Below are 24,356 nucleotides of genomic sequence, written 5' to 3' on the forward strand. Positions count from 1 at the left end.
GCCCACCTCTGCTGCCCCCACAGCTGTGGGTGCTGAGGCCTGGCGCTTCCTTTCCTCTGAACGTCCTGTTTTTAGGAGGGAGGTGTGGGTAGGGGAGGGCACCCAGTGAAAGATGTTTCTTCCCATTTCCCAGATGAGACCGAGGGTCGGTGGGGGTGGGGAAAGGTGATCTGTCCAAGGCGCCTGGGGACACCAGCCGGCTCCCTACAGGCAGGCAGCACCTGTCTTCTCCGGCTCCTCAGAGACCTGTCTCCAGGATCACAGAGCATGTCCCTCCCCATCCCCGGGCAGGGGTGGGATGGGCACCTCTCCCCAGGGGGATGGATCTCGTGAGTCTTGACGCCCCCCTTCCCTGGGGTCAGAGCCTTAGCACGAGGACCCCAGCACCATTGCTGTTCCCGGGGTCTACCCCCACCTGCTGCTTTACCTGCTTGGCCCAGGCTGCGATGGGAGGGGGCGCACCCAGGGGGTACACACCCTTTGAGCAGCCTGGGTTACCCGTGGGGAGGCAGCCGAGGCCTTAAAAACAGAATAGTTTCTCAAAGGTTCCTAAGGGTCACCCCCAGAATGGGCTCCTCCCCTGGCAGAGCTCTGGTCAGGATCTGCTTTGGTCCCTGTTTCGGGCAACATGGCCCTTTCTCTGGGTGTCCTGGGAGAAGCAGGTTCCATCCTTTGAGGGTGGTTTGATTTTTAGGAGCTGAGTGAGTGTGGTGTTCACAGGGTGACAAGGGACCCAAGTCCCTGCTGGTCGCCCATCCTCCAGGACAGGGCTCTCTGCAGTGTCCTGGGTGTGGCCAGGTGGCAGCCTAGTGGGGTTTGCGAGCATGACTGTGGCAGGACTGTGGGTGGGGGGCTCTTAGGTAGGCCCCTCTGAGAAGCAGGTAGGTATTTGCAGCCGGGATGTGAGCCCTGGCGCCTGGGGACCAACTCTCATGCCTGCCTCTTCCCCCAGAGGCTGGAGCCCCAGTGATGATGGGAACTGACCTGCGGGACTTTACAGCAGACAGGCAGCATCCCCACTGTTGCCCTGTGTGTGGTGGGTGGGTTGGTTTGCTGCAGTCAACCTGGGGGGTAGGTGTGGGTGGTGGGGCATCTCCTGAGGCTGTCTGAGGCCCTGGGGGGCAGGGGGCGGGGCTCTGCCATCCTCCAGGATCACATTCTGACAGCTGTGGCGATGCTGTGATGGGGGGGTGGGGTACATTGGATCAGGAGTGGGCTCGGCTGTTACAGTTCCTTCTGATGGGGAGGGGGGCAGCCTTGGTGGGGGGAGGTACTTTCTCCCTTAGGCTGATTGCAGGAGAGACCAGTCTCCGTGATAAGAGTGCCCTGCTCGGGCAGGGCCAGTCCTGGGTCCACTGTCCTGCCTGAGCCTCTTGCAGAAGAGGGTGGCCAGTCTCTTGAGCTCGTCTCGCCTGAGGGCTGGGTGTGCCAGGCCATCCCCCTGGGTAACAGGGCCCCTAGCATCCCCAGAGTCTGGTCTTCTGAACCCAGATCTCCTGATGTCCCCTCCTCCAGGGAGCCCTGGGCAATCAGCTCATCCCAGGCCCCCTCACCCCTCTCGCTTCCCAAGAACAGAGCCTAAAAACACCGGGACCCGGCAGGTGAAACTGAGGCCACCTCTGTGTTGGTCTGAGAGAGAGGGGTGCACCGTAACTTCTGCTGAGGGAGGGAAGGATGGAACCTTCCCTAACCCCAAGTTGGGGGGTCCCCATTTTATTCCAGGTCTGAGGTGGGGCCTTGGTGGGTGTGGCAGGAGGTGGCAGCCCCCGGGGTTTTTCTGACCACAGCGCACCTCCAGCCCTCCACCTGATGGGATGCAAACTGGGGGGCTGCTGTGACACCCCATCCACACCCCTTCCGCCCACCCGCCCCTGCCGCAGGTTAGCATCCCCGAGAACAAGGCTGGCCGTGCTTGGCTGCTTCTGACCTTCACAGGGTGGGGTGGGGGGGTGGTGGTGCTGCTGCTGGGAAACATGTGGTCAGAGCTGTGCTTTATGAGAGCAGCTGCAGCTCCTGACACGCTTTCCATACCGGGAGATTTATGGGGCCGCGTGGTTTTAATGGCTTCTGCGGGGCCGGTGTCCTTCCCTGCTTTGTCCTGGCTGCCGTCTTGGAGGCAGATGGGTCTCGGGCTGGCCTGGCCCATCAGGAGGGCACGCTGGGGTGGGGAAGGCCAGGGCTGACCACCCAAGCCTCCTTGGGAGGGGCAGCTGCTGGGAAGCCCCTGGGGACCCCATCTGAGCAGCCCATAAATCGAGGAGACCTCCAGGAGGCATGAAGCCTCGGTGCAGAGGTGTCCCAAGCTGGTGGGGAGAGGAGGAGAAAGGCCTGCCCGCCTCCCCAGAGCCACAGCCCCAGGCCCCACCAGCAGGTCGTCCACCTCGGCTGGGCCGGCAGATGAACGTGCACCAACTGTGCTTGTCGCTGACCCAGTGGCCATGCTGGGTCCTAGAACCTGGCCTGGCTGGGAGCTTTGACCCCAGCCAGGCATCCCCCAGACCTGCGAGTGGGGGGGCGGCAGTCAGCCCAGTGCTGCCTCCTGCTACTGACTGTCCAAGGTGCTGGCAGTGCCCAGTCCTCAGACGGTCCGGAGCTGACCCATCCTTGGTCTCTGGGGTCAGGGCAGGAGCTGGGGACGGAGTGAGGCTTTGAAGGAACCAGGGGCTGCCTTGGGGTGCATGGTTCCCTTTGGAGGAATCTGAGCTTGAGCTCGAGGTGGGACCCCGAGCTCCACTTTTCAGCTCACCCTGGCCAGCTTCCCACTTTCCCAGCACCAGGACCCTGTGGACGTGGAGGCCCCGGGGGAGGAGAGCCAGAGGTCTGCGCCTATGCAAGGACATGTCGGGGCCTCGGGCTGAGCCAGGAATGGGCATGGGCAAGGCCCCTGGCCTGCCTCCTAGCCCGAGGCCTCATGGCTCAGACCAGCCCGATGCTGACCCCTGCCTCCCTGGGCTGGTGCTTACTGCCCTGCTCTCCCTCTCAGAGCCCCAGCCCGCCCTTGAGGGCCAGGGGCAGGCCTCTACCGAGGGACGGAGAGCCATGTGCCCGGTAGCCGGATGGCAGACTCACGGGCCAGCAGGGGAGATCGGCCCTCTTAAGCCCTGCCCTGGTGGCTGGGGTCGGCTCCTGGAGCACAGGGCCCTCCGGTGAGCTCCGGAGTTGCTGAGGGGGCCCTGTTCCAGCCTGCCTGCTGCCGCACCAGCAGAGCTCTGGGGCCCTGGGGACTTGGAGGCCAGAAGACCAGGTGCAGCCCGGCCCCTGGGACCTGGAGGCCGATTCTACTTGCTCAGGGCCGCACTCTTCCCCTGCTTGCTCTATCCTGCAGGTCCCCACTTCCGTGGTGGTGGGGGGTGCCTTTTGGAGCCAGCCTCACCTGCGTCTCCTCGGGGGTTCCTCCCTACACCTGCCTGCTGACTGACTGCACAGGAGCAGAACTGTGGGACCTGTGAAGCTCACCTGCACCGTAGCCCAGCCTGGGAGTGGGCAGACACCAGCAAGTGGGGCAGGCTCCTGTTCCAGCCAGTCTGCCTTAGCCACTCCCTTAGTCAGTGCTTTAGAGTCCTGCCCCCCACCCCCAGCTCAGTGCCAGGACCCTCCCTCTTTCTTTGGGGGCGTGCGGGGGGAGGGTCTCGGCAAGCCTCTTATCACCCCAGTCTGATCTCACCATCTGCCTTTCTGAGGGTCGTCTCATCTGCCTCCTTTCTGAATAAGGGGTGGGGGATCCTCCCCGAAGCTCCTTGTTCTGGCCAGTTTAGGACGTCGGCACACGGATTGTGGAGCTTAGACGTCCCAGGGGCTGAGGCTAGTTAGCCTGGAGTTAGCGTTGGGTGGGTGTAAAGGACACAGCCTTGGAGACCGTGCGCCTCAGTCAGTTCACTCACACAGTTGTGTCTGACTCTTTGTGCCCCATGGAATGCAGCACGCCAGGCTTCCCTGTCCATCACCAACTCCTGGAATTTACTCAAACTCATGTCCATTGAATCAGTGATGCCATCCAACCATCTCATTTTCTATTGTCCCCTTCTCCTCCTGCCTTCAATCTTTCCCAGCATCAGGGCTTTTCCAAGTCTAGTTTTTTCTGTGCAGCTAGGGTGGGCAAGAAGCTGCCCCTGGCCACTGCAACCCCACCCCCACCCCAATTGGGCAGTGCTGTGAGCCCCCAGGAGATGCCGGTTGTTCCTGGCCCCCAGCCAGCAGGGCATCAGAGCTGGTGGCGGCCCCGCGCTGTCTTGAGCCCCGCACGCTCCCTGAGGGGGCCGAGTTGGTCTGCCTGAGGTCACTGTTTCAATGTGTATTTTGAGTATTTTCAGCCGTGTGTGCACCACGGGGACTTGGCCTGTGCACTGCGTGTGCAGCTCATACTTGGTGGGCTGTGTAATATGCGGAGGCGTTGCCAAGGGCAGCGGAAATGTGGACTCTTTCCAGCATAATCACATGAATCTACCACCACCCGCCCCTGCCCTGCCCCCGGCCCATCCCACCCGCTGCCAGGGTGCTGCTGGGCTGGGAGGAGGACGAGGGCCAGCGCTTCGTCCCCATCGACCTGTGTCCACCACCAGGTCCCCCTCCAGGCTGCATCCTCCGTGTTTGGCAGGCTTCCTCCAGGCTGGGGAAGCAGGCTGCCCCAGAGAGAGGGTGGGTGCAGACCAGGGAAGGTGGGGCAGGGGTCTCCAGGCCTCCTGCTGGGAAGGGCCACATCCCTGCAGGTCCAGGGAATGTTGGGCCCCGGGGGCTTGGAGGGCCAGCCCAGGGCCTGACCTTGTCCAGCCGGCTCTCTGGCCTCACAGCCCTCCCCTCCCACCTGGCCCTGAGCTGAGGCCCGGGATCCTGAGTCTCTGATTCCAATGGTTATGAGTTTGCCGGCACTGCCAGAACAAAGTACCACTGAGGGGCTCAAACAAGAATTTGCTTTCTCCCAGCCTTGCAGGTTGGAAGTACTGGATCAAGGCGTTGTCAGGAGTGGTTACCCCCAAGGCTCTCTCCTTGGCTTGGAGGCAGTCGTCATCTTGTTCTGTCTTCATGTGGTCTTCCCTCAGTGCGTCTCTGTGTCCTCATCTTATGAGGACACCAGTCAGATTGGGTTGGGGCCCACCCTTCGAACTTCCTCTTAACTACCTCTTAAAGACCTTATCTCCAAAGACTGCCACGTTCTGAGTTACTGGGGGTCAGGACTTGTGTATTAATTTACCGGCAGGGAGCGATACCCAGTTCAGCTCGTAACACCAGTAGATAGGCAAAGCCACCTTCTTTGGGGTGCCTCCGGCAGCATCCTTGTTGGGCTACCTCAGCCCACCCTGGCTGCAGGGCGGGACACTGCAACTGGACCGGGAGTCTGAGGTCCCACACAGGCAGCAGCTGCACCCTGGGGGAAGCTCATTCTGCATTCAGCTCAGTCCTGAGAGGAGGAAGCTGGGGCTCCTGGGGATGCTGGGGGCGGCTCCCCTCCTTTGCTTAGCTGAGGGGCACTCAGTTGCCACGGTGACCTCTGTCTGCACAGTCAAACACACAGAGCCCAGCCACTGCTCCAGGCTGGAGGGCTCCCCACCCCCTCCTCCGAGTTCACACTGAGTGTTGAGTCCCTTGGTGACGAAAACATGGAAACGGTTGCCATGGCAGCCATTCTTCGGAGCCCTCAGACTGGAGTGCAAAGTTCAGGATGCCCAGGAACAGCTGAAATGAAAATATGGGAAAATCCACCACTTGCTTCGCCCCAGAAGGGTGGGATTCGATGGAGGGCCTGGCCATCCGTGCCTCTTCCCATCGTCCTCGGCCAAGCGTGGGCACAGAAGGGGTGTGGGCAGGGCCCAGGGAGTAGCCCCCTGAGACCTTGAGAGAGGCTGGCCAGCATGGGTGAGTGGGCCCAGCACCCGGAGCTAAGAGGGCAGGTGAGACTGCTCGGCCTTCCCTTGGGTGCACGTCTGCGTGGCTCCTGGAGCCACTGAGCCCACCTTGTCTCGGTGTCTTCACCTGTAGAGACAAGCCCCTTTCTCAGCAGGGTTCAGGTCTGCACAGCTGCTAGGAGAAGCTTCAGCCTGACCAGGGGTGGAGGGGAGGGTGCCGGGTTCTGACCATGGGGATGGAGGAGGAGTGCAAGTTTCCTTTGGCTGGACATTAGTCCAGTGTAGACTTCTGCACTTAGCCCCTGGAATGGTATGTGTCCCGTGCACCCAGAATGTTCCTCAGCTAGGCCCTGTGGGGCTCTGGTGACTTGAGATAACCACCCAAAGGGCCCTGCAGTCAGAGTTGTTTGGGAAGCCCACAGCTGTGCAGGCGTACATAATTTGTAGATTAAAGGCTCTGAAAAGTCCCTCAGTAAGAAAACTTTTTGACTTTAACCCACTATTTCACCTAGTGGTTTGAACAAAATCCATCCCCCACCCTTTAAAAATGTTTTTCTCTTATAATATACCTTATATCCTGCAGAAATAGCATCTGTTGACATTCACTAGGGCATTGATTCTTAAAGTGTGTTCCTTGGATCAGCACCATCTGGGAGTTAGTCAGAAGTGTGCCTTCCTGGGCCCCACTCCACAGCTGGTGAATCGGAAATCGGGGCGAGGCCAGTGATGTGTGTGTGACAAGCCGTCCAGGGGATTCTGATGCCTGCCCTAGCTAGAGAGCCCCCATACTTGGGGAAACAGTAGCAGAGAACTGAAAGGGAAGGGAATGGCCTGGGGGCTTGGGGAGGGTCCAGAGGACACGGAGGCCTGGCAGGGATGGGAGGGGATAGTACAAGGACCCTGGACTTCAGAAAAGGTGCTGTGGCCGCCTTGGAGGGCTGTTCAGGGTGCATGGCCCCTGGGCACTGAGACCCCAGTCTGAGATTAGATCAAGAGCAAGGTGTTTGTCTGGGGGTGTCATGAGGCTTGATGTTAGGTGGTGGGGTCTCTGGAAATGCCCAGGAGGTACTGCCCGCTTTGGTCCACCCCAGTGGCCAGCACTGTGCTCATGGAGGGCACCTGCCCAAACAGCTGGATTCTGCCCAGAATTCATGGGGTGTGGTCAGTTCCTAGAGTGTCTTCCTGGACTCTGAGGGGGATTGTCCCCAAAGACAGGGCTGGGTGGCACCTTCAACACAGGCAGGAAGTAAGACTTATCCGAGCAGTGGCCTTGGCCGACGTATCAGCACGCAGGATTCTAGGGTCAGCTTTGCCTCCACACCCATTCCCCCAGTGGGGCTCCTGCTGCAGTCACCTCCCAACACTGGATCTCCTATTCCTTCTCCATCAAACAGGCCGCCCCATCCCGGGGCCTCTTGGCGGCAGGAGCCAGGGGGCCCAGGCGGCAGCCGAGGCCCATGCCCTGCCTGTGCTTCCTTGCAGCCGTCCAGATCCACATCCTGAAGGCAGACAAAGCGGGGGACTGGTGGAAGTTCACGGTGAACATCATCTCCGTGTACAAGCAGGGCACCAGCCGCATCCGCCGGGGTGACCAGAACCTGTGGATCCGCTCGCGGGACATCGCCTGCAAGTGCCCGAAAATCAAGCCCCTCAAGAAGTACCTGCTGCTCGGCAACGCGGAGGACTCACCCGACCAGAGCGGCATCGTGGCGGACAAGAGCAGCCTGGTGATCCAGTGGCGGGACACATGGGCGCGGCGGCTGCGCAAGTTCCAGCAGCGCGAGAAGAAGGGCAAGTGCAAGAAGGCCTAGCGCGGAGGCAGCAGCGCGCCGGCGGGCTGGGCGCGGGGGCGGCCACCGCGGCGTGGACTTGGCCCTCGGGGGCTTCCCAGCTGGGGGGAGGGTGGGGGTGGGGCCGGGGCCCTCGGCGGCCCCGCCCCCAGCCCCCTGGGCGGCCAGGCCCCGGAGAATTGAGGACCGAGACTTAGCTACCTCACGGGCTCCCTCCAGAGCAGAGATGCGTTTCCCTGGGGCGGGAGGGCGGCCGGGGCCGGCGCAGGTGGGCAGCAGCGATGGGTAGAGAAGGGCACGTGAGGAGGAGAACTGTGAACCCCCGGGCCCGCAGCCCCAAACAGAAAACCCCGTCTGGTTCCCCTGACCCTTCCTGGGGGATTGCCATAGGAACCCTGGCTGTGACAACTCGGGCTCCTGTCTGCAGCGGCCTGGGGGCACCTGGGGAGGCGGAAGTGGCCTGTCCAGCCAGCCTTCCCCGTGCCTTCTGTGGTCTCCACCTGCCCCCGCCATCCTCCTGGTGGTGGGGGGTGGGGAGGGGTTACAGTCTGTGCAGCCAGAGCAGTGAAGCCCCGTCCTGGTCCTGCCCTGGTCGGGTTGGGGGTGCGGGGGGTGGGTGGGTGTGTGCTTGGCCAGGCTTCTGGACTAGGGACACGCCTGAGAAGCCCACGCCGGGTGGTCGGTCACTGCTCACGCCGGAGCTGCCTGATGGAAGGAGGCATTGCCAACGCAAAACCTCCCAGAGAGTTTCCTTTCTGGAAAGTTGGAAGCAGCCCCTTTATGACATTTTCCAGGGGGCGGGGGGAGGGGGCACTGGCTGGGCTTACGGCAGCGACACTATTTGTGTAATGACGTCAGCTCCCACAAGGCCCCTCAGCAGTGTCAACAGCTGGGAAGGGCCTGGAAGGCAGGCTGCTAAGGCAGTTGGGCCTGGCGGGGTTGGGGGGTGGGAGTGGGCTGGCTGGAGTGGGGATCTGCTCTGCTGGCTCAGGGAGGCGTGGGAGTGCCCGAGTCGCGGCTGGCAGGGCTGGAACCATTAGGGCCCAGGTACCAGGGAAGCCTTGACCACTTCCTGCTGGGCCCTCGCTCCTGGCTCCCCAAGGAGTGGACAGAGGAGGCTTCCCGCCACCATCCTGGTACGGCCTGGGTGGCACCTTACCCCCTCCTGTCGGCCCGCTAGAGGGGTCAGGCTCCCTTTCCAAAGCTTCCGAGAGATACCGTCTCCAAGCTGGCAGCCCTAAATCAATCCAGGTCTGATGGCCTCACACAGGACCTGTGCCCAGGGGCCCCCACCCCGCTAGCCGGCACTCTGAATTTGAGGCCTGGCTCCTCTCAGTCAGGAAATTGGTTTCATCTTCCCTGCTGGAGTTTGGCTGCTCAGAAGGGTCACACCAAGTATGAAGCTCAGGCCCTCCTGGTCTGGCTTTCCTCTGCTTCCACCTGCGTCGCCACCGCCCCATTTACCGAGCACCTGCTGTGTGCCAGGCACTTTACCCCGTAACCTCACACTATCTTCATGACAGCCCCGTGAGACAGGGGTCCTCACCGGGCACTGTAACCCCTCCTCAGTTCCCTCGCAGGCTGTGGGGGGTGCTTCTGGGTGAGTCACCTGCGAGATGCTGGCCCTGGTGATGGCATCTGGCCTGGAGAACAGACGTCAGGAACTGGGGACTGGGATGGGCACAGTCACATCTTGAGAGGTGACAGCCAGGGCGGTGCGTGAGGCTGGTGTATACTCACTCCAGGTTCCAGGCAGGCAGGCCGTGGCTGGTCCTAAGGTGTAGGCAGAAAGGAACCCTGGAGGGGTTCCAGAGGTGCCCCCAGGGGCAGGGGCAGGACAGAATGGGCCTAGGGAGGCGTAACTGTGCTGCCTGACTCCAAGCCCAAGGCTGGAAGTGTAGGGCCCTCTCCACACAGTTGGCCCTCCACCGCCGCTGCCCCAGTGTGGTTTGGGTGTGTTTTGTCGGCTCACAGTCCACGAGAGGCTCTGTCCTGTGTGGGTAGTCGTCCTGTTTCTGTCCACACCAGCCTGGCTTCTCTGCTTTGCCCAGAAGGGCATGGCAGCCCTGCCAGCTCCTACTCCAGGCCCAAGTCTCGGCCCCCGTTGTGAGGGGTACTTGCACTGGTGGCCTCTGCGGCCAGCAGCCCGCCAGGCAGCGATGCATCTTGCTTTAAATTCAGCCAGTCTCGCCCTCTGGCTCAGCATCCCGAGAGCAGAGCAGCCTGGCCTCTGGGGAATGTCGGGGCCACCAGTCAGCCTAGGGGGAGGGGAATTCGGGGGGGGGGGGTCAGTCCTGGCAGGTGGCCTTCCCCACCCAGCCAGAACCCAGCCCACTGCTCCTCTGAATCCAGCCACCAATTCGGGAGGCCCCGCCCCTTGGGAAAACACCCCTCTTCTTCCCTCGCCCATCCCCCCGGGTAGAAATGGAAATAGGAATTGAGGTTCCGGTTTGTACAGTTAGGAAAGGATGTAAAATGGAACTAGATTTTGAAGAGTGTATTAACCAGAGTTGTGATATGTAGGTGTTTGAAAAAAAACATACCAGATTAGTCTTTTCTTTTTTTTTTTTAAGAGATTTCCAAGTTGTCCTTTTTCTTACCTGCTGGGGGGTCTGGAGCCCCTGACAGCGGGGTCCCTGCCTTTCTGACACACAGTAATGCTAAGGATTGGGGTGGAGGGAAGGAAGAAGGATGAGGGGGCTGCCCCCTGGACTCACCTGCAGCTTGGCTTCTGTCCTGAGCAAAGCAAGGTGAGAGGCAAGTCCTGGTGGTAAAGTGGGAGGGCCCCCCGCAGCCCAAGCTGGGGGCGCTGGGAGCTGCCCCAAGGTCTCTGGTACTCACCTAGCACGCTGCCCCCAGAGTAACCGCAGGAAATGGGTACAGCCTGTCTTGGGTTAACCCCAGGCTGGAGACTGAAATCAAGGAGAGACCCCTCGGGGTCAGGAGATGGTCCCTTTAGGCAACTGAAAAATGTTTGGGTCTCACTGCTCAAAGGAAGACTGGAGAGTGGATGAACTAAACCCATGGATGGGGTTACTGGGCCACGGTTCATGGCCATAGCCAAGTCGTACCCTAAGGGTATTGAAGTGTGTACTTGTAGGGCCTCGCCCCTGTCAGAATCAAGCCAGTCCTGCTCCCTGTGTCACTGAACGTGGCTCCACCTCCCCACGCCCCCCTGCGTTCTGGAGTTCTGTTCACTCAGAATTGTAAATGTTTAGTTGTGACCATGACATATTGTTTGGGTCAGTGTTCCTTTCCAATGCATACTAATATATTATGGTTATTATATATGAATATATTTAATGACATGGAAAAAGTTGTGGATTTTTTAAGTTTTTTCTTTTTTTTTTTGGTTAGAGTTGTAATGGACCCAGATGGAACTTGTAACGTGGGCCCCACATGATAGAACTAAATTCAGATATCAATTAAATAAACTCTTGTACACTGTTCTCTGTCTCCCAGTCTTTATTGGTGGTCTGATCTAGGGGTGGTCAGCCTGCTGGGTGAGAGGCTGGCGAGTCTTCAGGCCATTTAAGGAATATGGCTTCTGGTCTAAGAGCTCCCAGCAAGACAAACCTGAGACCAAGGCCCCGTGATGCTCTAGAGCGACAGTGCCCAAACTTTCTGGCACCAGGGACCGGTTTCAGGGAAGACGGTTTCTCTACGGGCTGGGGAGACGGTGGATGGTTTCAGGGTGACTCAAGTGCATTATATCTATTGTGCACTTTATTATTACATCAGCTCCACCTCAGGTCATCAGGCATTAGATCCTGGAGACTGGAGGCCCCGGGGATAAGCCAGAGCCTACCTTTGCTCTTCCCCATCTGACTCAGAACTGGCAAGTGGAGTTACTGCCTTTCATGTAACCAGTTTCTTCTATTTGAGTAGAGGGGAGACTCGCCGGCAAAGACAGCAGGATCAGTGACACTGGAGAATGTTCTCAAGCCGTCGTGTCGCTAACGCTTCGTGAGGTGCAGGGATGGGGCCGGGGCCAGCACCACCAGGAGCTGAGCTCACTGGGTTTCTGGGAGGCTATATTTAAACTTCCAAATGGTTGCGATTTCTCTATTAAACAAACAATTCAGTCATTAGGAACATGTTGTGTTGCCATGCAAAGTGGAACCGATCGTCACCAGAAAGCTATAATTTCCTGCACCCAGCTGTTTTGAAGACAAGTCTCAACGACACAGATTCATCCTTCCCCTGTATGGCACGGAAGGCCCTTCCCCCTGCATGATCAGGCTGGGAGGCCATGAGCTGCTGCTCAGGAAGGACTAAGGGCTTCCCAGGGTGCACCAGTGATAAAGAACCTCCTGCCAATGCAGGAGACATATGAGACACGGGTTCAATCCCTGGGTTGGGACTATCCCCTGGAGAAGAGCATGGCAACCCACTCCAGTACTCTTGACTGGAGAAGCCCATGGACAGAGCCTGGAAGGCTGCAGTCCATGGGGTCTGAAGCAACTTAGCACACACGCAGGAAGGAATAAGGCCCGTCCTGCCTCCTCAAGGGCTGTGGACATGGGAGCTGTGCTCTCAGAACAGGGGTCAAAGCCAGCACAGGTGGTTGCAGGGCTGGTGCCTGGTGTAAGCCCCGTCATAAGGGCAGCACTGACACCCCGTGGCAGAGACAGGATACAGGTCTCAAGTGGCCGGACAGGCCAAGGGGAAAGCGAGGCTTTTCTGCGGCTTTGGGCTCCCCTCAAAGCCAGTCAGACCCAGCTGGACCATTTGCCGGATTTAAGACATCTGCCGAACTCAGTGCAGGAAATCAGCCGGCTCCCTGTGGAGCACTGACCCAAGGTGGTTGGAAAAGTCCATTTTAGAGACTGAAATGCTGAGGAACAAGGAAACAGAGATTCCCATCAGGCACTTGGGGGCCAGCAGAGTTCAGTCCAAAGCCCAGACCCTGCTGGGTGAGAGCTCCCCAGGGTCTGGCTGAGGAGGCGCCCACATTTCTAAAGGCCTCCCCCACGCCTCCACCTGCCAGGGCCAGAGACAGCACTGTGGCCGGGGGTCGCCCACTCACGGTAGAGACACCTGAGTTTCAGATTCTGTGGAACACAGCTCTGTCCATGTTAAGACTAAATAAAGATGTATAAGAAATACACCAAGAAAACCTAGGTGTGAAAGACAGCCAGCCCATGTGAGAAATACAGCAATGAATTAATCCACCCAAATACTGTATCAAAGTGGAGACTCGACCAGAGCATCCCACCTCCACCCTCATGTCAAGGTGGATGTGGGCATACAGGTGGCAAGGGCCCTGCCTCCAGCCCACCCAGCAATCACCCCTTTCTTGCCCTGGGGGCCCAGGATGCAGATATTGTACAAAAGTTTCTAAATCCCTTCTTTTCTATGCACTTTTTTATTTAAGTGGCTGGGATCACAGGTGGGAACCCCCCGCCACAATTAAGTCTGTCAGTGTTTGGGGGAAAAAAAAAAGTGGAGACTCGCCAGGCCAGCAAGTCTGGTCTGCAAAGACGCAGATGCCTTCTGTTACTGCAGGCAGTTGGGAGGAACTCTGAGGCCATAAGAAGCAATGAAAGGAAAGAGGAGCCTTGGCCCACTTTTCAAAAGAAGGGGGGGAAAACTGCACTTACCTTCAGCAGGGCTAGGTTAGAAAACCCAGCCAGATAAAAGATGACCTTGAACTAGTCTATGCCAAGAGGCAGGGAGTACCAGCCACAGGCCAGCCGGCAGTTCTCAGAGGACGGGTCAGGAGAGAACCCAACACTTCTCAAAGCAGGATGGTCTGGAGTCCTGCAGGAGCCCCGTGGAAGGAGGGTCCAGGGCTTTGCCAGGAGCAGGTGTCCTGGGGCTACTGAAAACTAAGCTTTACTTACAGTTGTCGATAATCATGAGGCTTCAACAGGACAAAAGTACCAGTTGTAACTAGGTACCCGGATTTCTTGACATGGTACACCCTGCCTGGAAAATCCCATGGACAAAGGAGCCTGGCAGACCACAGTCCATGGGTCACAGAGAATCGGACACAACTGAGCGACTGGCAGACCACAGTCCATGGGTCACAGAGAATCGGACACAACTGAGCGACTAAACAACAAGAGCCTTTAAATGCTTATGATTAGTAAATGATCAGTTCAGTTCCACAATACTTATGCTGTTGTTTGAATAAAGTTACTTTCATTGAAAATGCACCCACGGTGATGGGGTCTCACCGCTCTTTCTATGCTGAGAGCTGTAGCTGTTCATGCCACCCATCCAGAGCCCTTAAGCCACCCCGGGACCTGGTCCTGATGCTTCTGTGGGGCGTGGGGAGGGGAGGGGGCAAACCAGGTCTGGCCAAACCCAACTGGAAAAGGCCACGTGACTGCACCGTGTGTCCTGATGCAGCAGAGCCTAAGTGGCTCCGCCCAGCCACTTGAGATGCCTTGCCAATTTCAGGCCGCCCTTCAGTTCAGAGTGGGGTGGGTGTCTCCCATGAGAAGCCCACCCTGAGGAAGCCAGGGTACAGGGGAGCCTCCCTGCCCAGCACTGCTCCAGGCCTGGATGACAGATCCCATGGTCTCAACCAACTAGCTTCTTCCTCCCACCCCGTCCCTGGGTCCAGAGAAGTGAAGCCACTGGTCCCATGACAGTAGTGCGGGGGCCGGGCCTTGAGCGCGCTCAGCCGGGAGGACAGAGGCCGCTGTGTGAGGACCTGGGCTCCACGCTTGGCTCGGAAAGGCCTTCCCCGTGTGGCTCAGCCAGGCCGCCGGGGCTCTGGCTCAAAGATGCCTTATGAGTTGCTGAGGCTCCATGCTGAGCAAGTCAAGAGGAGGTGAGAAAGTCAAACAGGCCTTAAATGCCACCTCCCATGAGCCCCGAAATGGGGGACTCCAAGGAGACGCTGTTTATACAGATTTGGGGTTTAGTACAAGATGGGTGGATTCTTGCTCTTCCATTGGGGCATCCATTGGCAACCACCCCACCCCCCGCCCACAAGGAAAATGCCTCCAGGGCGCCTTAAGGTCCAAACCGCCTCCCGCCCCCGGCAGTCCAGCCTGGCCCCTCTGCTGGTGTCTTGGCCTTGACGCAAGCGCGCCTCCATGGCCTCTCCTCCGCTACCCTGTCCTGATCCCTACAGTGGGGCTCCCACTCACGGCTGCCCTGCTCCCCGCCCTCAGGTCCCCACTCTGAACGTGGCTTCCAGGGCCTCGCCAGGTCTGCACGGGCTTGCCGCCCAGGAGGTCAGTGGGCAGCGGGGCCAGTCAGACAGGAGAGCTGCTGCTGTGCCCCGGCTCACTCTCACATCCTCACGACAGTGAGGTTGGGTTGGAGAGGATGCCTGAGCCCTGGACACGGAGACCACCTGGCCCAGCGGGTGTAGACTATGCTGAGCCGCTCTGGGCACTCTGTGCCGACATGGGCTGACTCACCTGGTCCTCATGGCAGCTCTGGAGGCAGAAGACCATCTTCTCTCCATTGCCTAGAGGAGGAAACGCAGGCCCAGACAGCATCTGGCCTGTGGTCACACAGCTGACGAGCGGTGTGCTGGTCACTGGGGCCGTCCCTTCCCAGTTCAGGCTCTCAGTCTTCTGGGCACTTCCAGGTCCCCTTGCTGAGCAGAGCAGGTGACAGTCAGGCCAGTGAGCTAGCTGTGAGCAGAGCTGACGGCTTCCCTCCTGGGCAGAGCGTTTCACGGCTGGTGCGAGGGTGTCCAGAGTCCCCTTTCTTCTGCCAGAGCCATGGGGCTGTCCCCTGGGCCTGGGTCTGGGCCCCCAGCTGACCTGCGTGGACGAGCAGCAGTGGGGAGGCCCTGACACTGGGACGGATCTAGGTTGTCGGGATTTGGGGGGGTTGTGACTGCAACACCGTCCTGGCTAACACGGAGCCGAGTCCAAGTACGGCCCAGGCAGGCCAGGCCCAGGGCTAGACCGCCTCCCGGGAGAGTGCCGTGTGTCACCATCACACACACAGCAGGTGGGCGTGGGACTGCCCAGGTGGCCTGGAAGTGACCCAGCCCCTTGAGGGGAGAGCTGGAAGAAAGGTCACCCACCCTTTGCAGTGACTTACAGGAGACCAAGCGCAGAGCCAGGGCTCCACTGATGGAGGCCCAGGGTCTGGACCCAGGTCTTCCCTGCTCACTGCCATCTCAGGTCTCGGGGTCCCAGTAGATAAAGCTGTGCCAGGGGCACATAGCCCTCCCATGCCTGTCTTGTAGTCTCTAGGGAATCCCCAGGAGACCCCCCCCCCACCTCAAAACTCCCCTCCCACACACCTGATCTGGCCTCTTCCAGTGAAATTTTGTGCTTGGAAACCACCCTAATTTTTCTATCACCAACCCCAATTCTTTCTCCTTGAGCCATGGATGGCAAAGCAAGGCCTCCAGCCCAGCCTGCCTTCTGACAGCCAAGGAGAAGGGCATGAAGCTTGGCCCTCCACCCCTTCCCACCCGATCCACCGCTGCCCTTGAGGGCCTGGCACCCTGCTCAAGGTCTAGCCCATCTGTCTGCCCTCATCATCACACATGCATACATGTGTGCAATGCATGCAGTGCACACTCATACACACGCAAGGTTGTCACAGCTGGTTTGCTGTTGTTCAGTTGCTAAGTCGTGTCTGACTCTGCAACCCCCAGGACTGCAGCACGCCAGGCTTCTCTGTCCTTCACTATCTCCCTGAATTTTCTCAAACTCATGTCCATTGAGTCAGTGATGCCATCCAAACATCTCATTCTCTGTCACCCCCTTCTTCTCCTGCTCTCAATCTTTCCCAGCATCAGGGTCTTTTCCAATGAGTCGACTCTTTGCATCAGGTCAGGGTCAGTTTAGAAGCCAGAGAAAGGCCCTGTTCTGACTGCAGAATCGTACCTTTCTTTGAACCCTACGTGGTACTTTCCTGCTTGATCATTCCCGTCTCCCTGCCTGGTTCATCAGACTTGATTCCGCTGCTGATAGAGATACATCAGCTTTGGAAAAGTGGTTTACTACGTCAAGGGAGGAAAAAAGCATGTGATTCTAGGTGCAAAGGTAGTTCCCAAAGTAGAGTCCAGAGACACTTCACCACTAGGAGTGGCAAGCTTGGGGGGGAAGGGGGGCAGTTACAGAGCCCTGCCTGCATTACAGCTCCTTCCTCCCTCCAAGACACACGTGGCCTTGGCTGCTCGCTGGTCTCCCATGTGGGCATGTGACTGCCCAGAGCAGACCAGACATGCCAGGTTACAAACTGCCAAGAATTCAGTTGGAATTCAGCATCATCCCACAGGTGGCCCGGGACACTGAAGGGGTGGCCGGAATCCACTGGCAGCCAAGGGGCAGTGACCACTGAGGGACCTTGGGCTAGCACCCCAATGACCAAGGCAGAACCCCAAAAGCCATCCTGCACGATACCTCAGCAGAGGCACCACCCGGTTTGTTTTTGCTGAAGCGACACACGGCGAGGTCAGAACTTTGGGGGAATTTATTGAGAGCGGCTTTTGGGTACCAAGAGGAAGCTCGGCTTTACTCCATCTCTGGCAGGTGTCCTGGTTGGTGGCCCCTTGAAGGCCACTACTTGGTCGGCCAGACTGCAACTACCACGATGGCCACGAGCAGCAGTAAAATCACCATTATCATCCCTGAAAAACAGAAGCGTGCAAGACCCCCTGTAATGCTTTCCACCAGCAGAGCCTCACCTCTCCCATCAAGTATCTTCTGAGACAGCGGGGCGGTTCTCCAGGGAGCCCCAGTGTGTGTCAGGGGTGTCAGCAGCCTCTGGCTTCGCAGGCAGGAGGGAGGGGCTCCAGGGACCCCAAAGGGCTGCCATCTTGCCACTTGAAGAATTGTGCCGGCCAAGTGCCCGTGCTCCTGACCGGGTGGGGCCTCCCCATTCAGCCCCCCTTGCTCTGGCTTCTGTGTGCAACTTGGCCATGTTTTGTGTCCTAATTAATGAGGGTGTGATAAAGCAAAGGGCTTTAGAGTTCACAAAGAAATACTGACTCTAGAATCCATTTTCTCCCCATCCACACAGCTTGGCCTTTTCTTCTTGGGCTGAAGAAACTTATGTCTTTCATCTGGAAAGAATTCTGAAAGAGGGACCTCTGCTTTACTTTTTTTTGAATATTAATATTCTCTAGTTTTACTTCAACTTTTTGGCTGGGGACCACCATGTACTCCCGGCCAGTCTGCTCCCTGCGTCCAGCCAAGGCCACCCCGCCTCCCTTGGTTCACACATCTGGACCTACCACTGCCTACTCCTTCAAAGCAGATGAAGAGCGAGGGGCCAGGAGGACTCAGCCCATTTACCCGACGCCCTCACCACCTTCCATGCTGACTTCTCCCGTGGGCAATAGGTGCTTCCTTCACCCTGGAGGCCAGCATGGCAGTGGCACGCCAGAGACACGGCACGGCTGTGACAGAGCAGGCACTGAGAAATGAAGGATCCCTGAGCCACTGAGGCTCCGAGAGGGGAGTGAGGAGCAGATGAGATGAGACAGAGAAAACGCTCTACAAACTACCGGGAGTCAGGGGTCACGTAGCCGTCTGACCCACCAGGACTGCCCACCGCAGGCTGAGGAGCTGTTTTGGCAAAGGTCAGGGTTCCGAGCGTTCAGCAACTTATTGTCTCCTAGGAAGCCACTAACATGCTCTTGATCTTATTAACTAGATAACCACTGGCCACATCTGGCTTCAGGAGCTAAAGAGCCACATGTGGCCGATGGCTACTCTACTGGACAAAAACAATACAGGACAGACATCTCCATCATTGTAGCAAGTCCCACTGGGCAAAATGGACATACTGTGTGGAGCTCCGATTATTTCATTCACTGCCATTTATTTCCACACATAACCGTTGAACTGACGAAGGACTGAATAGCTGCTCAATGCGTTTTCAACACTCGTGCCACACTTGGGCAGCTCCCCACGGGGGGAATTCTGCTCTCTTCTTGAGTTGCTGTTGTTAAATTGTATTTTGGGGGGAAATTGTCCATTTTTTCCTGAGTATCCAAAATTACTGGCATAAGGCTATTCATTAGACTCTCCTATAATTTTAGCACGACACCTGTCTCAGTCCTTTTTATTTCTCACATCACCTGGTTGTGCATTTTCCGCCCCCAACCTTGCCACAAATGAGCCTTTTTATGAACCTTTTCCGAGAACAAGTTTGACTTTGCTGATCACTTCTCATTGATTAATTTCTCCATTTACTTTTATTAATCCTACAATTCAGACTTTCTTTGGATTTAGTTTGTTGGTTTTTTTTTCCTTGAACTTCTTTACTTGAAAGTTAATTCATTTTCCACTTTCCTCTAAATAGTACCATTCTAAACCTACAAGTTTTGATATAAAATAATTTCATTGTTGCTAGTTTCTAAGTTCTATTATTTATTTATTTGCTGCCCTGTGTGGCATGTGGGATCTTAGTTCTCCAGGCAGAGCTCAAACCCGTGTCCCCTGCAGTGGAAGCACGGAGTCTTAATCACTGAACCACCAGGGAATTCCCTCTAAATTCTAAACATTTAAGAATTTTCAACAATGTCTTCTTTGGCCCAGTGATTATTTAGAAGTGATTTTAAGATTTCCAATTTTACTGAAACAAGCTTATCGAAATGCACTTCTTAAAAATTCTGAGACAATGATGGTGGTGGTGGTTTTAGTTGCTGAGTTGTGTCCAACTCATGAGACCCCATGGACTGTAGCCCACCAGGTTCCTCTGACAATGATACATGTACTATATTTTGGTGTGAAAACATTTGTGATTTCTGTGAGTGGCAAAATCGCAAGCACGATTAGTCCTGCTGTGGTTTGCTGCCTACCTTCTTAATTGAAGAAAAGAAATGGCAACGCTCAATCAGAGGTTTGTGAAGATAAGAATGTTTTCCCATCCAAGCTCATGGACTCCCTGAATTCTATCCACAGGTGCCCAGGGTTCGATGTAATTCAGTCTGAGTAAATTTTAAAACCAACCCAAGTAAGCACAGCATGCTCATGGTTTTAAATACTGAGGAAGGAGTAGCAAGTTCACGGCAGGCTTCCCTGTCACCTCCCTGTGACAGTGGGTGCACTTTTTCTAACACACCTTCTTTCACCAATGAACCGAGAGGAGAACACCTCCTCTTGAGGATCTATGATTTTTTTTTTTTCTCCCGTCTTCACAAAACCCAAGCCTCGACATCAGGGGTCTGCAAACTGTGGCCCATGGGCCATATCTGGCTTGTGGCCTGTTTTTGTACAACCCATGAGCTAAGAGTGGTTTTCATACTTTGAAAGGGTTGTCAAAAGAGAAACAGGAGATGTGACGCACTGTCTGCGGTCTGCAAAGCCCAGCGCGCTTACTGTCTGGCCTTTTACGGTATCTGCGGACCCTGCTCTCTGTCACTGCGGCCGACGATGACCTCAGGGGCTGGGCTCTGGCTCTCTCTCCACTTCTTTCATCTGTGCATTTCCTTTCTTCCTTGTATTAATAAACGCAGCCATCCATTAACACTCGAGGGGGTGGTGTAATAGTTCATCTAGCATTTCAAGATGCTTGTAGCAAGGGTGGGTGGGTGTGTGTACGTATGTATATATGTGTGACTATTATCTCAGTTCATCTTGCCAGAACCAGAAGAACACATTTTTTCATTTATTTCTCCCTCCAGAAACATCTTCAGGTTGACCAAAGCCTCCACTTGGGCAGGAATCCCACTACTTCTTGGCTGGGAAAAAGGTTTATATTGTACAATGTCTTTCCTTAAAAAATAATGGAAATGGAGGAAGCAGACAGACCGATGGGAAGTGGCAGGACAATTTCTGGCCCTCTCAAGCCCAGGCTCATCCTGAAGATGAGGGGGAGGACTGCATTTTTTGAGGAAAGAGGAGAAAATGGGCTGAGTGGTAGCTGAGGAAGAAGCCATGCCACCAACACTCATCCAGAACCGGAGCTGGGCGGCCACATGGGCCTGAGAGGCTGCCCCTGTGGCTCCGGTCTGGACCGAGGCTGCGATGGCCCAGAGGAGAGGCTCACAAATGGCCCCGAATTTTTAAATCAGGGTGGTTATGGGTAAAGCAGAACAAGTGATGAGGACCGAGGAGTCAAGAACAATAACAGGCTGGGAAGGAGAAAGCACACATCTGGTTTGAGTTTCCATGCATGAAGCCTGCAGTCCAAGGGGAGCGGCCTCGGGCATCCGTCGTCACCAGCATCTCCTGCTTGGGTCACTGCGGGAACTGACCTGCTGCTCCTTTTACCTGATCCTTTCCCCTTGAGTGAACTGGAATGGAAATCAGATCAGGCTGCTTCCTGGCTCAAAACTGTCTAATGGCTTAAAATCCACACACTTCATGGTGTTTGAAGACCCTGCGCCATCTGCCCCGGGACCCCTGAAGCCACACCCTGCACCTGTCCTCAGGCCACCCTGGCCTCCGGGTCTTCCCACGGGCCCTGTGCCCTGCCTCCTGGCCTGGACCCCTGCTGTCCTGAGGGCCCTCTCTCCTGGCACCCCTGGCCTAGTGAATTCCTGCTCATCTTCCAAAACTCAGCATCAGTTTCTGGGCCTTGAGGAACCACTTCATGACCTGCAGTGGACCTTGTCCTCTGTCTCTGCAGTGAACCTTCTTAAACTATGATTTAGGTCCTCGGTTAATTACTCTTTGCCTCCACCATCACCACGGGAGCATCCATGGCAGGGCCTTTGCCCTGTGGGTTCACCACCACGTCCCCAGTGCCTGGAGCAGGGCCTGGCACACAAAAGAGGCACGAGATGTTCTTCTTCCTATAAATGAATGGGGACCTCCCTAGTGGTCCGGTGGCTAGGACTCTGCGCTCCCAACGCAGGCGGCCTGGGTTCAATCCCAGGTGAGGGAACTAGATCCCACATGCCACAATGAAGACCCAGCACAGACAAATAAATAAGTATTTCCACGAAACTAAAAGACACTTGCTTCTGGGAAGACAAGCTATGACAAACCTAGACAGCATATTAAAAAGCAGAGACATCACTTTGCTGACAAAGGTCTGTCTAGTCAAAGCTATGGTTTTCCAGTGGTCATGTATGGATGTGAGAGTTGGACCATAAAGAAGGCTAAGCGCTGAAGAATTGATGCTTTCGTACTGTGGTGCTGGAGAAGACTGAGAGTCCCCTGGACTGCAAGGAGATCAAATCAATCCACCCTAAAGGAAATCAACCCCGAATATTCATTGGAAGGACTGATGCTGAAGCTGAAGCTCCAAAACTTTGGCCACCTGATGTGAAGAGCCGACTCACTGGAAAAGACTCTGATGCTGGGAAAGACTGAGGGCAGGAGAAGAAGGGGTGACAAAGGATGAGACAGTTGGATGGCATCATCAACTCAACAGACATGAATCTGAGCAAACGCTAAGAGATGGTGAAGGGCAGAGAAGCCTGGAGTGCTGCAGTCCACAGGGTTGCAAAGAGTTGGACATGACTGAGCAACTGAAGAACAACTAAATATTTTTTAAAAAAGGAATAAATGCATTGAGTATCTGGAAGGAACAAGAAGAGCCAATGAGAAGGACACTGAAGGGACAGACAACAGGGAGAGAGGAGCTGGGAAGATGCGTCAAGGAGGCCGAGAGACATACTCCCAAAGATGCTCGACCCCAATTGCAAACCCTGCAGCCACACCAGGAGGGTGGAGGAGAGCCTGTCCCTGGGGCCTTGGAGATGGTTCACAGCGCTGGCAGGAGCAGAGGGCGGGAGCTGTCAGAACCATCACCAACACAGCGATTCCTCTGTCGGCTGCCACTTTCTCACAGAAACCGGGTTCTACAGATGGTGCCACAGGACAGGTGCGACAAGGTTCCCCAAGGCCCATGAAGAAAGAAAACGGGCTTCGCCAGCTGACATCATAGATGGCAACTCGATAAGATGTGATACACTGGGTTCTAATCCAAAGATGAAAAGGGGGGCTTGGAGAGCAACGACAAATAAGATGCTGACATGTCCAACCCTTTCAGAGCAAAACATGGCTCCTCCGGATAAGAGGCTTCCAGCAGGCTTAAGTAAACTGGGGTGCCCCCAGGGTCGATGGAGGAAGTCATTCTAAGGTGGTGAGTGACAGTGATAAGCCAACTGAGGCCTCGTAGATTCTTTGGGGTCAAAGAGTAGATATTTACAAACCTTATTGCTGCAATGCTTTCTCTTTAAGGACTGGGGCTTTTCTGGAATGTGGACACAACTCTGGCACCTTCCTTGAATGGAGTCTCTCTCCTCTGAAGGATGTTTCAGAAAGAGCAATTGAGGGTCTCTGGAAAGCCAGGGAGAGCTGGGCCATGGCGTGCATGGATTATTCCCGTGGGCCAGCCAGGTGGCCTCGCTAGAGTCTCAGCAATAGGTAATTCTCATCTCTGTTTTCTGTGAGGAGGCTGAGGTTCTGGGAGGCTCACTCTGTCACCCAAGGCCCCAAAGCTGGTGAGAGGAAGACCTGGGACTGGAATCCAGGGGGCAGGGACCCCCTCGGCCATGCTCTTACCCTATTCCTGCACCAGCGGGGCCTGTCCAGAGGGATCCTGATCCCAGATACAGCACAGGGTTCATCAGAGAGAGAGGCCCAGATGTCTTTGGGCTGAAAAATCGAGATAAAGAGTTTCTTCTTTTTTCCCCCTTTCTTCCTTCTTATAATTTTTTATATTGGGAAAATGGAAGCAAACATAAGAACAGACAGAAGAGTCCATGGAACTGTGATGAACTCATCACTTGGCTTTAACAAGGGTCAATCTGAGGTCCACCTGGTTTCACCTATACCCTCCCCCGGTGCATCTCTCACCCGTACCCTCCCCTGGTGTGTTTTTTGGAAGCAAATCCCAGACATGTTTCATCTACAGAAACGTCAGGAAGTATCACCAAAAGGCATCATTAGCAAACTCGCCGCTGCCACCACCACCACCATGCAGAACATTAGAAAGGCTGCGACTTCTTAAAGACTAAGGCAGGGGGGAGCCCCCAACACTTCAGATGTAGGAAGGAGGATCCAGTTCAGAGGACGAGGGAGGCTGAGCCACAGCTGGCCACCGGCCACGGGAAGGACGGGAACAGCGTTCAGCCACATGTGAGAGACAGAACTCCCTTCTCTCGCCTCAGAGCAGGGCTCGAACCTCAGGGGGTCCCGTCATCCATCCCCCACCCCGCTGAGGAAATGTTTGACATTTCAGACCGAGGAAAGACAGCGGAACTTCTGGGAACCTGCCAGTTTCCGAAACAATGAACGCTCTTTGCCCCTGAGCCCAGCACAGAACACCTGGCGAGGCTGCGGGCGCCGGGAGCCTCTGCCCACACGTCACTCCGCCCCGCACGGGGCCTGCCGGCACCGGTAGAGGCAGACTTTCCCTGCCAATCCCCAAGTGCCCCTTTTTGGGGGGCAGGCCTGGGGTGCCAGAATTCCAAGAGTGGAAAAAAAAACGTCCGTTTCCTCTGGTCAGTTCACCAGATGAGTATTACTCAACCACATCTAATATTTACAAGTCCAGCTCATGGCAATTACCAAAAAGATGTGAGAAAAAGTCCTTTGCAAACGGGGAAAGGATATGAAACATGGTCTCTCAGGAACAGTGCGGTGTTTGCTAGAGATTGTTCATCGGGATTTAGGGGCCATGGTTTTTTTCTAGTGAAACACTGGAAACCAGCAAACTATGGCGGCTGTGAGGCCAACACCTCTGCCACAGTGGAGCGAGGGCAAGGCTCCAAGTGCTTATTGATGAGGAGGACGAGGACAGGCGGGGTGTAGAGTCTGGCTTTTCTTGACAGAGTGGGAGCAGGCCCTTGGGCTGGTCAGTTCTCCCCTTAGGAAGGGCTTCCCAGGTG

General features: G+C 56.3%; 3 protein-coding genes across 9 annotated transcripts in view; 1 reads left to right on the top strand and 2 right to left on the bottom strand.

Moving 5' to 3' along the window:
- Positions 1–11,079, top strand: part of NTN1 (netrin 1) — a 188,709-nt gene extending 177,630 nt beyond the window's left edge. The window contains exon 7 of the mRNA XM_061391036.1: positions 7,323–11,079. Within this exon, the coding sequence (XP_061247020.1) occupies positions 7,323–7,651 (329 nt within the window). The 3' untranslated portion in view covers positions 7,652–11,079. The remainder of the gene's footprint in view (positions 1–7,322) is intronic.
- Positions 1,010–7,323, bottom strand: LOC133232073 (uncharacterized). Its single transcript, XM_061391037.1, has 2 exons — positions 7,195–7,323; positions 1,010–5,670 (listed from the first exon to the last, which is right to left on the bottom strand). The coding sequence occupies exon 2, from the start codon at positions 2,489–2,491 to the stop codon at positions 1,550–1,552; it is 942 nt and encodes a 313-aa protein (XP_061247021.1). The 5' UTR covers positions 2,492–5,670; positions 7,195–7,323; the 3' UTR covers positions 1,010–1,549.
- Positions 11,080–17,017: 5,938 nt separating the features above from the next.
- The window catches only part of STX8 (syntaxin 8), a 206,833-nt gene continuing 199,494 nt past the window's right edge, over positions 17,018–24,356 (bottom strand). For all 7 annotated transcript variants that reach the window (XM_061391050.1, XM_061391045.1, XM_061391048.1 and 4 more), the window contains one exon: positions 17,018–17,192. In XM_061391050.1, the coding sequence (XP_061247034.1) occupies positions 17,036–17,192 (157 nt within the window). In that variant the 3' untranslated portion in view covers positions 17,018–17,035. The remainder of the gene's footprint in view (positions 17,193–24,356) is intronic.

This window comes from Bos javanicus, chromosome 19, assembly GCF_032452875.1.
Source record: "Bos javanicus breed banteng chromosome 19, ARS-OSU_banteng_1.0, whole genome shotgun sequence".
Classification (NCBI taxonomy): domain Eukaryota; kingdom Metazoa; phylum Chordata; class Mammalia; order Artiodactyla; family Bovidae; genus Bos; species Bos javanicus.